The sequence below is a fragment of the Nyctereutes procyonoides genome, unplaced genomic scaffold, assembly GCF_905146905.1.
Source record: "Nyctereutes procyonoides isolate TBG_1078 unplaced genomic scaffold, NYPRO_anot_genome, whole genome shotgun sequence".
NCBI classification, from domain to species: domain Eukaryota; kingdom Metazoa; phylum Chordata; class Mammalia; order Carnivora; family Canidae; genus Nyctereutes; species Nyctereutes procyonoides.
In genome coordinates, this window is record NW_026575047.1 from 20,006,709 (window position 1) to 20,020,700 (window position 13,992).

General features: G+C 42.3%; 1 protein-coding gene across 1 annotated transcript in view; it reads left to right on the top strand.

Moving 5' to 3' along the window:
- Nucleotides 1-13,992, top strand: part of NSUN7 (NOP2/Sun RNA methyltransferase family member 7) — a 76,631-nt gene that overhangs the window by 19,600 nt on the left and 43,039 nt on the right. Inside the window, exons 3-6 of the mRNA XM_055326164.1 lie at nt 2,851-3,692; nt 3,797-4,130; nt 11,441-11,499; nt 12,045-12,175. Coding sequence (XP_055182139.1) covers nt 2,851-3,692; nt 3,797-4,130; nt 11,441-11,499; nt 12,045-12,175 — 1,366 coding nt within the window. The remainder of the gene's footprint in view (nt 1-2,850; nt 3,693-3,796; nt 4,131-11,440; nt 11,500-12,044; nt 12,176-13,992) is intronic.

The following is a 13,992-nucleotide window of genomic DNA, read 5'->3' on the forward strand; positions in this document are numbered from 1 at the left end:
AATTATAAATTGAGTTTTGTGTTTAAAAACACAAGTTAAAATTCTTTATGTTTTGGTGCAACTGGGTGGCTCAGTCCATTAAGGGTCTGCCTTCAACTCAAGTCATGATACCAGTCTTGGGATGGAGCCTGCATTGGGCTCCCTGCTCAGTGGGAAGTTGGCTTCTCCCTCTTCATCTGCCTGGAGCTCCCCCTGCTTGTGCTCACTCTGTGTCAAATAAATAAATAAATAAAAATCTTTAAAAAAATAAAATAAAATTCTTTATGTTTCATACGCTTTTTTATATTTCTATAATAAGCTTCAATGAAGCTGAGCACAGTTTATAGGCCTGGATTAACTTGAAGCAAGTGAGATAATGTATTTTAAATACCTACTTTACACTAGTTACTCTGAGTCAAATGCAAGGAATGTTAATTTACAAATATTTCAAATACTCTACCCCCTGGGGAAAGAAAATCACTCCTCTAAGTTCTTTTGGTAGAAAGCTCCAGGTAACTAACTTTTAATTTTCTACACTATTTCTGATTTAATGTTCTGGTCATATTACAAAGAGGGACTTAAACAAAGACCACATTTTTTACTGCCCTGCTTTCACAACAGTTGAATCCACACAACTATCTCTACGGCGACTTTTGTACCGTCCTCCCCGAGATTTAAGTCCACAATGAGACCATTAAGCAGAAGTAAGAGGTAAAGAGGATTATACACACAATTAGAACAAACAGTAACTACGAACTCACTCCCCGGACAACTCTTTGCTTAAGCTTTACTTTGGGGATAGAGAATCTCATTAAGTTTCATTTTCAATATCGTGAGTTGTCTCTTACATTGACCTATCTTGGAAAAATAAGAGGCTCCTCAGTTACATTTTGAAAGACTAATAGTACTTTAAAGTTGATAGCTAGCTTTGCCTCACATTTTCAGCAGATTGTACTGTGTACCGTGTGATGCATAATGAAATGTATCATGACCCGACCCCTAAGGCATCTTCATATTTGTAATCTTCTGTGCATGTGTGTGTGTGTGTGACAATGATATTTTACTAATATCTGGGAATAAAATAATATTACATATAATAAAAATAAAACGAGTTAATAAAAGTATTTGAGTGTTTTTTTAATTTTTTTTTAAGATTTTATTTATTTATTCATGAGAGACACACACACAGAGAGAGAGAGAGAGAGAGAGAGAGGCAGAGACACAGGCAGAGGGAGAAAGAAGCAGGCTCCATGCAGGGACTTGATCCGGGCTCTCCAGGATCAGGCCCTGGGCTGAAGGTGGCGCTAAATCGCTGAGCCACTGGGACTGCCCAAGAGTGTGTGTTTTATGGGCTACATGGTAGGGAGGTGGGAGAAGGAGGAGGAATACAGTATGCTCACAAATATTTATAATACAAATTGAAGGGTGCTAATGTACATCTATTCATTAATTTCTTGAGGGTAAGGTGCCTGATCATTTCCATACATTCATTATTGCTTCCAGGGCTGAGCATAGTGCCAGATACATGGTAAGAATTTAATGTTTATTTGTTAACTTTATGGATGGAATGCATGCATGCATGTAGAAAGTGTTATGGCAGGATACCTGGGTGGCGCAGGGGTTTAGCGCCTGCCTTTGGCCCAGGGCCTGATCCTGGAGACCCGGGATCGAATCCCACATCGGGCTCCCGGTGCATGGAGCCTGCTTCTCCCTCTGCCTGTGTCTCTGCTCTCTCTCTCTCTCTCTCTCTCTCTCTCTCTCTCTCTGACTATAATAAATAAACAAAAATTAAAAAAAAGATTAAAAAAACATGTTATGGGGACATAGAAGAGGCAACACTTGAGATTCTGGGAATAATGGAAGTTGAGTACACTAGTGGATGAAGGGGTGGGAGACAGAGGTTTGTAGCAGAGACTGCTAATCATTTCCCCATACTGATCCTCCCCTTCTTCCATAGCGATAGTTCCCTTGATTTCTAGATGGACACATAGGCCAACCCTTTCTGCTGTTAGGTATGCCATGTGACTGAGTTCTGGCCAAGAGATGCGCGCACCTTTCAGGTTATGTCCCTGAAAAAGGAATGAGCATGCCCTCCCTTTCCTCTAGTTCCTCAACCCCTGGCTGGCGATGGACCTGGCGGTTAGCCACCCTGGACTAAACTGACAAGGGCAAAGCCCTCACATGCCCCGTAAAATAGGGGTGGGGTCCCTGACAACTTTGTGGAGGAGAGTCCCTGTGCCAACAGGACTTTAGGTGAGAAATAAACTTGCTCTGTTGAAGCCAATGGGTTCTTCTGGGTCTCTGTTCCAGTGGCTAAATTTATATTCTGATACAAGCATCAGGAAGGATTTATAGAGGCAATGTTTGCACTGAGTTTTCAAAGACTGAGTAGGAAGGAGTTCCCTAGGTGGACTCAAAAATTAAAGAAGCCCGAGGGAGGAGGGCGGGGGGTGGGGGTGACTGGGGTGACGGGCACTAAGGGGGGCACTTGACGGGATGGGCACTGGGTGTTATTCTGTATGTTGGCAAATTGAACACCAATAAAAAAAAACTTGCTATTAAAAAAAATTAAAGAAGCCGTATTAAAACCCTTTTTTTTGGGGGGGGGGTCTGTATTTGCTCCCACTTGCATGCTATCATTGGGGGATGCAGCGAGGTTAATCTGATAGTCTGTCGGTCCAGTTCAGCCAAGTCTTTCTTTGCAGGCAATTCCTGGAAAGGAGGGACTTGGCCTTAAGTTGGCAAAGACGTTTACCCAGGTCGCCCTGGAAGAGTGCATGATATTCGTCGTCCTAAAAAGTACGGAAATAAAGCAGGCTCGTCTTTCCCCCCACCCCGCCTTTTTTTTGTTTGTCTGTTTTGTTTCGGGAGCTCTCTACTCTTCCTGTCGGAGCGCTGGCAGCGCCCCAGGCGCCAAGGCGGGTGCCGTCAGCGACACAGAACTCTTGCTTCCGAGGAGAGCGCCCCGGACGCGTCCGGGAGGAGGGGAAGCCCGAGCTCCCGGGAGAGTCGGGGACCCGGGGCGCGGGCGGGCCAAGCGCGCAAAGGCTCTCGGTCGGGCCCCCAGCCGGGGCGGGAACAGGTGTCTCGGAACTCGGACCCGGGCGGAGCCGCTCGCCGGCCAAATCCCGCGGGAACTGCCCTCGAGCGGCGTCCGGTTGCCATGGAGACGCGGGTCCCCGCGCGGCCGGCCGACCGACCGACCGACCGACCCTCGGCGCGGCCTGAGCCGCGGTCCCCCCGCGCCGCGCTCCACCGCGCTCCGCCGCCGCGTCCGCCGGGGCCGCCGCGCAGGACACACGGAGAGGCCCGACGGCGCGCCCCGCCTTCGGGAACCCGAGCGAAGCGAGCGCCGGAGGCCGCCACCGCCCCGGCCCCGAACCAGGCCGGCGGGCGAGGCCGCCTCGGAACCCAACTGCCTTCGCGCGGCCCCGAGGGCGCCGTTCCGACCGCAGCCCCGGAGCCCCGAGCGCGGCCGCCGCGTCCCCGTCCCCCGAAGCCCCGGCAGACCGCCGCCGCCTGGGGTAAGGGGCGTCGTGGGGCGGGCGGGGGGAGCGCCACCCCCGACGGGCCCCGGGAAGGGCGGCTCGGGAGGCGACTCCCCAGCCGCCTGCGCCCTGCGCGCCCCCGCCCCTCCGCGACGCTCGGGGCCGCCCGCAGGTGCCACCTGCCCCGCCTCCGCCTTGCGCGCCGCGACGGAGTCGGGCGGCCAGGTGGGTCCCGCCTCCGCGGGGACTTACCGGGATCACCGCTTGTTTCCACAGACGCGATGCTCAAGGCGCAAGGAAGACGGTTCCGTGGAGCCTCGGCGTGGTAGCTGAGCCTGGCGTCGCCGCGGGCAGGCGCGGGGGCGGCCGTGCCCCGCGGCCCCGGCGAGCTGGGCTCGGCCCGCGAGCCCCGCGCGGAGGACCCGGCGCTGCCCGCCCGCGCCGCGCGCAGCGACACAGGCTCCGCCGGGGCGGCCGAGAGCACGGGCTTCCCCGACTCCGTCTACGTTACGGCAGCGAACATTTTCCAGGGTATTCGGTTCGAAAAGTCACCGGAGCACGTCTTAATCAAGTACGGGGATGAACCCTTGCGGTCCTTGCCCGAGTCGGAGGATGAATCCTTGCAGCGTTCGTCCTACGAGCTGGCTTTCAGCGCCCTGAAGTGTGAGTAGCGCCAGTCCCAAGGCTCGGCGCCCCGGCGGCCCCGGCGGCCCGGCGGCTTAGCGCCGCCTTCGGCCCAGGGCAGGGCGCGACCCCGGAGACCGGGGATCGGGTCCTGCATCGGGCTCCCTGCGTGGGGCCTGCTGCTCCCCCTGCCTGTGTCTCTGCCTCTCTCTCTCTCTCTCTCTCTCTCTAATAAATAAATAAAAGTCTTAAAAAAAAAAAAAAGATCAGCGCTTACAGGAAGATAATGAGAGAATCCGTGGCGTGCAGCCCCCCTCCTGCACGCCAGGTTTTGTTTTTACGCACAGGTATATCTGGTCAGTTGCAAATGTCAAGGAATTCGGAGAGTTCCAGGAAAGGAATAAGCTCTTTCAGGGCCAGAACTGTGGTTTTTTTTGTTTTTTTTTTGTTTTTTGCCCCCCCCCCCCAACTGCAGATTTGCTCGGGCCTAGCACGGTGCCCGTCCTTAGATAGATGTAATGCACAGTCCTTAAATGGAACAAGGAAACCATTTCATTAACAGGAAGCATTAGGAATCCACTGAAGTAGCCAAGTACGCATTCCTTCTCCTGGGGTTATTTCTTTGCATTTTCTGTGCTCTGTGTTTACACCTTGTATATTAGTGTATAGACTTTCACAAACGTAGAAACCAGTAAGAGGGTGGGGGAGAGGAACAGAGATGGAATAAGAAGGAAAGGTACAACATACTAAAAATGAATATCAAAATTAAATCAAACACCCCCCCCCCCCTTAAGATGATCCCATTCAAAGCCAGTAGCCTGAAGTTTGGGAGCTGGTAAGAGCAACAGTCAAAAGGGTCTGGAGGTGTTGTTTCGTTTCTTAAAGATTTTATTTATTCTTGAGAGACACAGAGGCGGAGACATAGAGGGAGAAGCAGGCTCCCTCCGAGGTGCCCCATGCGGGACTCATCCCAGGACCCCAGGGTCATGACCTGAGCCGAAGGCAGCCGCTCAACCACGGAACCACCCAGGTGTCCCTGGAGATGTTTGTTTTTGTACTGGTGATAAACTTTATAATTTGTAATATATTGTACTATATTATATTAATGTTTACATTGATTTGTAAACTGACTGAATATAGTTCCAAAAAAGAAGTTCTGGAAATATTTAGACTATTAGCAGCATGGCTGAAATGAGCCTGTGCCTTGCTAAAGAGACAGCTTGAAAGGGCAACACTAATTTTCATGTATTTCCTTGGTATTAGTATGTATTGGGCCTTCTTCATCATTGCACATACGCAGTTAACAATTGTTCAGTTGAACTAAATGTCCCATTAATTACTGAGACGTGAATATATATTTTTGGTAGTCTCCAGACATGATACAGCTCAACTCTAGGGCCAGGAGTTTATCAACAAGGAAGAAAATTTGATGTTAAGAAGCAATTTCTCTTTAGTTTTTATTTCTTTTCTCTTGCTTTTTTTTTTTTAATGCCTTAACCATTTACCATTTTTCTTTTCCAGTGTAATCTTTCAGATTGTTTCATCCGTTCCTTCCATTTGCTTTTAAAAATGTAGTTTTCAAGACCAAGGTGTGCTTTTAAATCATGAGTCAAAAGAACATTTTTACATCTTTTTCTCTTTGCAACAGTGAAAGGCAGACTGGGCATCTATGTTAATTAGCTGGTATTTAATGTTAATGCCAAAATTCTATTATAGACCATTTGTTTTCCTAATGGAATATTGAATCCTACCTTTAAAAGTCAATATTAAAAACTTGAAATTATTCTATATAAATTTAATGCATTAACTAGATGGTTATGCTATAGTGATATATGTACTAGATTATCTTTCTCAGTCTTTATTTCTTTTTATGAAGGGCCTTGTGATTATTTGATATTTTTTAATGACCCAGAAAATCCCAGTCAGATAAAGTACTGTCATAGGCCTTTATAAACCTGCTTTTGCTTGAAATGTTCATTTTTAAAATTCTAATTCTGATATAAGGGCAAATACTAAAATAAAATGTTTTTGGTTGTTTACTTGGTACAAATATTATTTTCTTCTTATAAGGAAACTATCTTGCTTAAATTATTATCTGAATAATTTCTGAATGTTCAAATAGAATGAAAACAGAATTTCTAAATGCATTAGGTTTCCAAGATAATTAAGAGCCTGATATTTTTCTTTAAAATATGGGATGCTCTGTGCATTTCACTTTTATCTTGTGTATTATCAGTGTTCTACCAATACTTTCACATGGTATTTTATAAACTCACATTTGGCTTCTACAGTATAGGTTCAGGGAATCACAGTACAGAAAAGAAAATTCAGGATTTTTTTTCTCTATGGTTTTATAAGAGCAATAAAGCTGAAAAGGTTAATGTACAAACTAAAGAGAGCTTGGGTAATGGTCCCTTTTATTGGTGAATTTGTGAATAGATGATTTAGATCATATTACCTTTTCCTGTGGAAGTACAAGGAGAAGGAAAAAATGACAGGAAGTTCCTTTAATTATATAAATGTTAAGTATATTCCTTTGGTTGTATTGTAAGGTTTTCAGTTTTATTGTTTGCTCTTTTGTTGATGTCCTTTGTGTATAAGCTCTTTCAAAGCAGAATGTGTATTTATCTGATTAACCTTTTAAAGGTGTAAAGGCTCAGTCTTTTTTTTTTTTTTTTTTTTTTTAAGATTTTACTTACTTATTCATGAGAGACACAAAGAGAGACAGAGAGGCAGAGACACAGGCAGAGGGAGAAGCAGGCTCCAGGCAGGGAGCCCGATGTGGGACTCGATCCCAGGTCTCTAGGATCAGGCCCTGAGCTGAAGGCGACGCCAAACCACTGAGCCAACCCGGCTGCCCATCAGTCTGTTTTTTTTAAGATGAAGACAACCACTACTCCTGCTTTTCTAAATAGCCCCAAAGTCAATTTTTTGTTAAATAAGGTAATGAAGAGTAGCCTATTCCTTTTAAGTTTTACTTTTGTCAAAGAAGTAGAGTACTAGCAGCTAATTTGTTTTTTCAAAGAATCTCTGGATGTTTCAAGGAATTCTAAATATTAAAGAAGAAAATCTGGAAAACAATTTCTTAAGAAATAAACTGATGGGGACTCCTGGATGGCTCAGCGGTTGAGCGTCTTCCTTGGGCTCAGGTTGTGGTCTCGGGGTCCTGGGATCAAGTCCCACATTAGGCTCCCCATGAGGAGCCTGCTTCTCTCTCTGCCTATGTCTTTGCCTCTTTCTCTTTGTCTTTCATGAATAAATAAATAAAATCTTGAAAAAAAAAAAAAGAAATAGACTGATGAACCATAAAGAAAAAAGAACACTTGAAGATTTCCCTGAAATTATTGATCTTATTCCTGACTTCATTCTTTCTCCAGCCTTTCTAGGTATATATAATAGTTGGTGAACTTTCAGTCCCAGGAACTGTCTGTGGCATTAATCTGCTCATTTCAGAATCTTCTAACTCGGTCTGAAAAACCTAGTAAATGCTTAATGTATATTTTGGTTATGGCTTTGGGAATTAGTAATTTTAGATGGGGTGCCCAGGAACACCCTCAGGGTCAATGATTCACTGGAAGGACTCACAGAATTTAGCAAAGCTATTATATTCATGGGTATAGTGTATTACAGTGGAGGTTATTTAAAATCAACACTAGAAAAAAGTACATAACCTTTTTATATTTATAAATATATAAATTTATATATATGTATGTATATAAACATACTAGAGGAGACCTGATATAAGTTTCTTATTGTTCTTTTCCAATGGAGTCCATGGACAATGCTTAATTCTCTTAGCAACAATGTACGACAATGTGAATGAAGTATTGCAGTATGTAGAAGGTAGTATTGAAGTATAGGGAAGTTCATTCAAGCCTTGCTGTCCACAATGTTTATTGGGATCAGTCATTTAGATAAGGAGTGCTCTTGTGGCTGACCTTACTCAATCTCTAGCTCTTCCAGAGGCCACACTGATGCTGTTTTGCCCAACGCCCATGTACACAAGGACACTTTCATCAGGCAAGATATTTCAAAGGCTTATAGAGGTTATTTCCCAGGAGCTTGGAGGGCCATATCTTTCCTTGGAATGTTCAAGGTTTGGCCACTCAGGCCTGCTGAGTTAATTTTTTTTTTTTTTTTTTTAAAGAGGGCAGCCCGGGTGGCTCAGTGGTTTAGTGCTGCCTTTAGTCCAGGGCGTGATCCTGGAGACCTGGGATCAAGCCTTGCATCGGGCTCCCTGCAAGGAGCCTGCTTCTCCCTCTGCCTGTGTCTCTGCCTCTCTCTCTTTCTCTCTGTGTCTCTCATGAGTAAATTAATAATAATAATAATAATAATAAATTTTTAAAGGATATTTATTTATGTATTTATTTGAGAGAGAGAGAGACAGAGAGAGAGCTTGTGTGCCCACATACGTGTCCAAATTGGGAGAGGGGCAGAGGGAGAGAAGCAGACTCTCCAATGAGCATGGAGCCTGATGCAGGGCTAAGGCTTGATCCCAGGAACCTGAGATGAGGATCAGAGGCGAAATCAAGAGTGGAAGGCTTAGTGGACTGAGCCCCGCCCCGCCTGCTGAGTTAATTCTTGATTGCATTCATTAGAAAAATGATATAGATCAATAACCTTTTAAGCTTTGGTTTCATGGAAGAGGTTAAAGCAATTTTCTTGAATGACAATAATAATACCTTATATTTACATAGCTCTTTGTAATTAAAAGAACACTTTGTCATTTGATATACCAGTCCTTTGAGATGTAAGATTCTGATTTTGCAGATGGAAAAATTGAGAGAAGCTCAAGAAGAGATTAAATGATGTACCTAAGGAACTAGCAGAAAGAAGGTTAAAAAGAGGAGATGTTTCATCTGGTTGGAAAGTGAATAGCAACCCCATCCCTAATCCATGTTTTTTAGGGTTTTTTTTAGGGTTTTTTAGGGTTCCATGGTGTGTTGTTTTAATTATACAATGATTTTGTATTTGGTGATGCCAGCTTCCTTCCCCTAGTATTTATGTTTCTCAAATATTCTTTCAGAATGTTAGTGGCTATTCTTTCTAGTTTTGCCAAAAAAGCCTTAAATAGTTTTATTGTTTCTCTCCTTCCACACCCACACAAACTGAACCAACTGTATTATATATAATTATATGAGGCCCTTGACATTCTTGAGGTGAAGATTCTAGAGATCCCTCACATGAAGGAAACTCCATGAAAACATAATTACAATAAAAGAGGGAGAACCTAGAGGAGAATCAAAAGAAGGGACAACTTCCATCTTTCTTCCAGAGCCGGAGAGATGACAAGATGGGCTATGTGAATCATAGCGTTCCAATAAATAGTGCTCTGCCTTCACATTTGATTTTGAAACCAACTGAGAGAGCGAGAAAAGAAAAGGTGTTCGGGGACATGGCTTTAGATCTCTAGTCCAGAGGTTTGCAAATACTATCTACCAAATACTTTCTCATCTAACCTGTGAAGAAGTGTAGATCTCTCTACTGCACCTCCACAGACACACTGGCAGAGGGTGTTTCTCCGGGGAAGACCCCTCCATGTTGAAAACCTGAAGAATGGGGATGAAGAGTTCTCTTCAACACATTAAAGAGAACAGGCTTTTAATTAGTTGGGAACAGGGAATAATGCAAGTTATTGGGCCATACCGGTAGGATATGCAGGGTTTGCAATCAAGTAAATCCTGATAACTCAAATTAGTCACTAGCAATGTGTTTTGTTTAGCCACTCTGGTTTGTTAGAAGAGGAAGATGAAGAAAGGCCGCATAATGTTGTGGTAAAGAGCAGACACTGTGGTGCCAAACTGTCTGGGTCTGAAACCCTTGATTTGCCATTTGGTGTGTGATTACGAACATAGTACTTAACCATATTCTTTTCCTCATCTCCTAATCAATAAAATAGAGATAATGATGATAGATACCTAATTCATAGGGTTGTCATGAGAGTTCAGTGAACATATGAAAAGCACTTAGAACAAGGGATAGCACATAGGAAGCACTATCTAAAGTATACAGGTACTATTAATGTTGGCATTACTACATGAGAATGTTATGTAAATTGTAGATACACAAAGGTGATGCATTCTGCACAGCATCAAAGGCAGCCCAACAATGTTACCAGTTTTGACAAGAGCCCTAAAAGGAAAAATGCAATGTTGGCAAAATCATCATTATTTCATTCTGCCTCTTCTATTTCTTAGGAAATAGGAGTGTTTCACTCCCTCTTAGGAAATAGGAGTGTTTCACTGTATCCTAAGAAGGAGTGAAACACTTCCGTTGCTGAAAATTCTGTGACCTGTGCAGGTCTGCTCCCTTAGAACTCCTTCATTGTTATGAGGACTCTATTTTCTCTGATGAAATGGGACCCATGCTGAACACCTATGAAGTAGATAGGAATTGGTTTTCACGTACTTAGGTGTAAAACTAAACCTTATTTTCCCTGTAAGTGAAATGTTGCCTTATATAATACAACCATAATTGGTGGCTCAAATATGGATAATGATTTCCAAAGGATTTCCTATGAAAGTTAGAGTCTGTGCTCTATTAGTCTAAAACTTCTTTTTAGTTTTCCCATCTCCCAGATAAAAAACTGAAATTCAGTGTGTACCGTGCATATAAAGCATTTGTCACATGATGTAACAAAAGGAACATTCATGTACCCCGTGGAGCTTTTTCAATATGTCTGCTTGTTTCCACCTTGTACCTTTGCAATTATCTCTGCCTAGAATGCTCTCTCCTCCCAGATCTTTCCATGGCTAACTCCTTGTCATTTGGGTCTTAGATTAAATGGCATCAATGTCTTCACCAGTGAGTCCTACCAGATATTTCAGTAAGAAATAATACTGGCCTATGACAAACTCTTTGAAAGAATGTAGGAAGAGGGAACACTTCCCTCTTACTTTACAAGGCCAGTATAACCCTGATACCAACATTGATAAGGATATTACGAGAAAAGAAAATGATAGACCGATATCTCTTGAGCATAACATGGAACAAAACTAAATAAAATATTACCAAATCAATCCAGCCATATAAAAATGATGACATTTAAATTAGATCCTCTTTAATGTTTTATAAAGGATATGAACTAAAGGTTGGAATTCTTTTATTACTGCTTTAACTATTCCAAAAATGCTCCTTTGACTAGGATTTTGTGTGGAACCTAGATCCTAAGGGTTCCGGATTCAAAAAGATGACAAGTATTCATCATGTGAGTCTTTGTCAAGAATTGAAATATTTTAGATATGAAAGTAAAAACAGTTGGTGGTATTGTCTAAAGTATATTTTGATTCCAAAGTTTCCTTTTTCATTTTTGGTATTTTCAGTAACAGATTTTTTTCCTTGTCTTGCAGTTCAAGATATTTTGGAAACAATATTAATAGATAGCTATATCTTCCCAAGTACCACAATAGTAAGTAGACAACTTTTACATCATTAGCTGTCTCATGATTGTTATTTAGAAAGTACTAACAAGGGATCCCTGGGTGGCGCAGCGGTTTGGCACCTGCCTTTGGCCCAGGGCGCGATCCTGGAGACCCGGGATTGAATCCCACGTCAGGCTCCCGGTGCATGGAGCCTGCCTCTCCCTCTGCCTCTCTCTCTCTCTCTCTCTGTGACTATCATAAAAATAAAAGAAAAAAAATTAAAAAAAAAGGAAAGTACTAACAAGCCTTTAGATTAAAATAAAAACTAGTTTACTTGATGCTGAGGCCTCTTCAAAACACATCCTGAACTCTTTCCTACTTCCAGTTCTGATCCTAGTACTTTGATTGTGATGACATAGCAAAAATTGTCTCTTTGAAAAGGTTTATTTTTTTTACTGGATTTTTTTTTTTCTATTTGGAAGTCCTTCTTTGTCTCTCAATACAACCAGACTATGAAAAAATAGTGGAATGGAAAATATTGCTATTAAATATTGTTTGTATACTTTTCTTTATGTGTGTTTCCCCTTGGTAGCCAGATCACTTGAGCAGTCTTATTATTGTGATGCTGTATGATTTCCAAGACAGAAAATTTCAAGCTCGTCTCCTTTCTGATAATGAAGAGCCCATAGCAGAAGTTCAAGAAGTAGAGAGTCTTCTTAACAGGTAATTGTGAAAGTACAAAGAGTATTTTATATGAAATAATTATTAGTATTTTCATTGGTAAAATTGTATACCATATAACGTGTAGATAAATGTCAAAAATTTATTGAGAAAAAAATAAAAGTTCATGTTTCTTGAGTTCCTTTACAAACCTTCTTGAACAGGTTAAGTATTCTGTTTAAAATCAAGTTGTTGGGACGCCTGGGTGGCTCAGCAATTGAGCGTCTGCTTTCTCCGCTTGGGGTGTGATCTGGGGATCTTGGATGAGTCCTGCATTGGGCTCCCTTCAGGGAGCCTGCTTCTCCCTCTCAGTGTCTCTCATGAATAAATAAATAAAACCTTAAAAAAAAAATCAAGTTGTTTTTGAAAGCTTGAATTGTAAGATCCAACTTGTCCTTGAAAAATCATTAGAAATTCCTAATAATGTTTCAGCATATACATAAATTAAACCTCATTTGAAACAGCTATTATTTATTTACTTAGGTCTGTTTATAGCTCTTTAAAAAAAATCTAATGTATCAAACAAGAAAATTCCAACAGAAGATAAGAACCCCTACTTTGCCAAATTAAAAAGAAAAAAGAAAACCTTTTACATAGTTAAGAACAAGCTAACAAGTTTTAAATTTGTTTTCTTTATAGCCTAAATCTTAGAAGCCTACTATGGGGATAATAATAATACCTACTTGAAAAGGTGGTTGCGAAAATTAATTAAACTAATGGGCATGGGGCAGCCCGGGTGGCTCAGCGGTTTAGCGCCGCCTTCAGCCCAGGGCCTGATCCTGGAGACCCGGGATCAAGTCCCACATCTGGCTCCCTGCATGGAGCCTGCTTCTCCCTCTGCCTGTGTCTCTGCCTCTCTCTCCCTCCTCTCTGTGTATTCTCATGAATAAATAAAGAAAATCTTAAAAAAAAAAACTAATGGATATGAAATGTTTAGCTTAGAACCACACGCATAGTAAATGGTCGATAAATGTTAAATGCCACTATCGTTAAGGCTTTTGTTATCATGTTGTTGAACTTTAATGGAAAGCAGAATATAACAATGATAACAATCTGGTACAAAGATTTTTCCCTGAAACAATTATCAGTATGATATCTGATTTTATATTGTTAAAGGAAATTAAAGCAGTTTCATTTAAATTATGAGGCCTGAGGACTAAGGTAATGATATAACAAAAATAACTTACATTTATTGAGCACTTAATATGTATCAATCACTGTTGTGGAGCTCTTTAATTATAACTCTCTGAGGAGGATACTATTAGCAACCTGTATTTTAACACATGGAAAAACTGACACAGACATGTTACAGAAACCTACCTAAGGTTATAGATCTAAGAAGGGAGTGACCAGAATTCAAAATCTGGAAGGCTGATGCCAGAGTCCAAGCATTAACCATTTAGATGCTACTACTACTCCTTCCACTTAGGATAGTTAGGTTTGGCTGAAGGACTCTGAAAGATTAAAGACCTAGTCATAGCTCATGTCAGATGTAGCCATAAGAAATTGTAAGATGGAGAACAGCAAAAGCAATCACAGGTGTATACTCTCTGTGTTAGATAAGTAAGGATCTCACCTGGTTTTCCATGTGGGTTTCTGGGCAAACCGCCTCACTGCCCATCCCACTACTGACTGGACTACTTGCCTTCCAGGACAAGCATCCAGATACATCAGAGAAAATTGTTGGGGCAATATGCTATGGGACAGACTTTGAGTTTCAGCTTTGCTGAGCTTCCCTCAGTTTCTGTTTGACTTAGTTAGGACTCAGGAGACATTGATGGAAGTCCCAGCATAGTCTTAGCCTAATGAGAGCTGGGGTT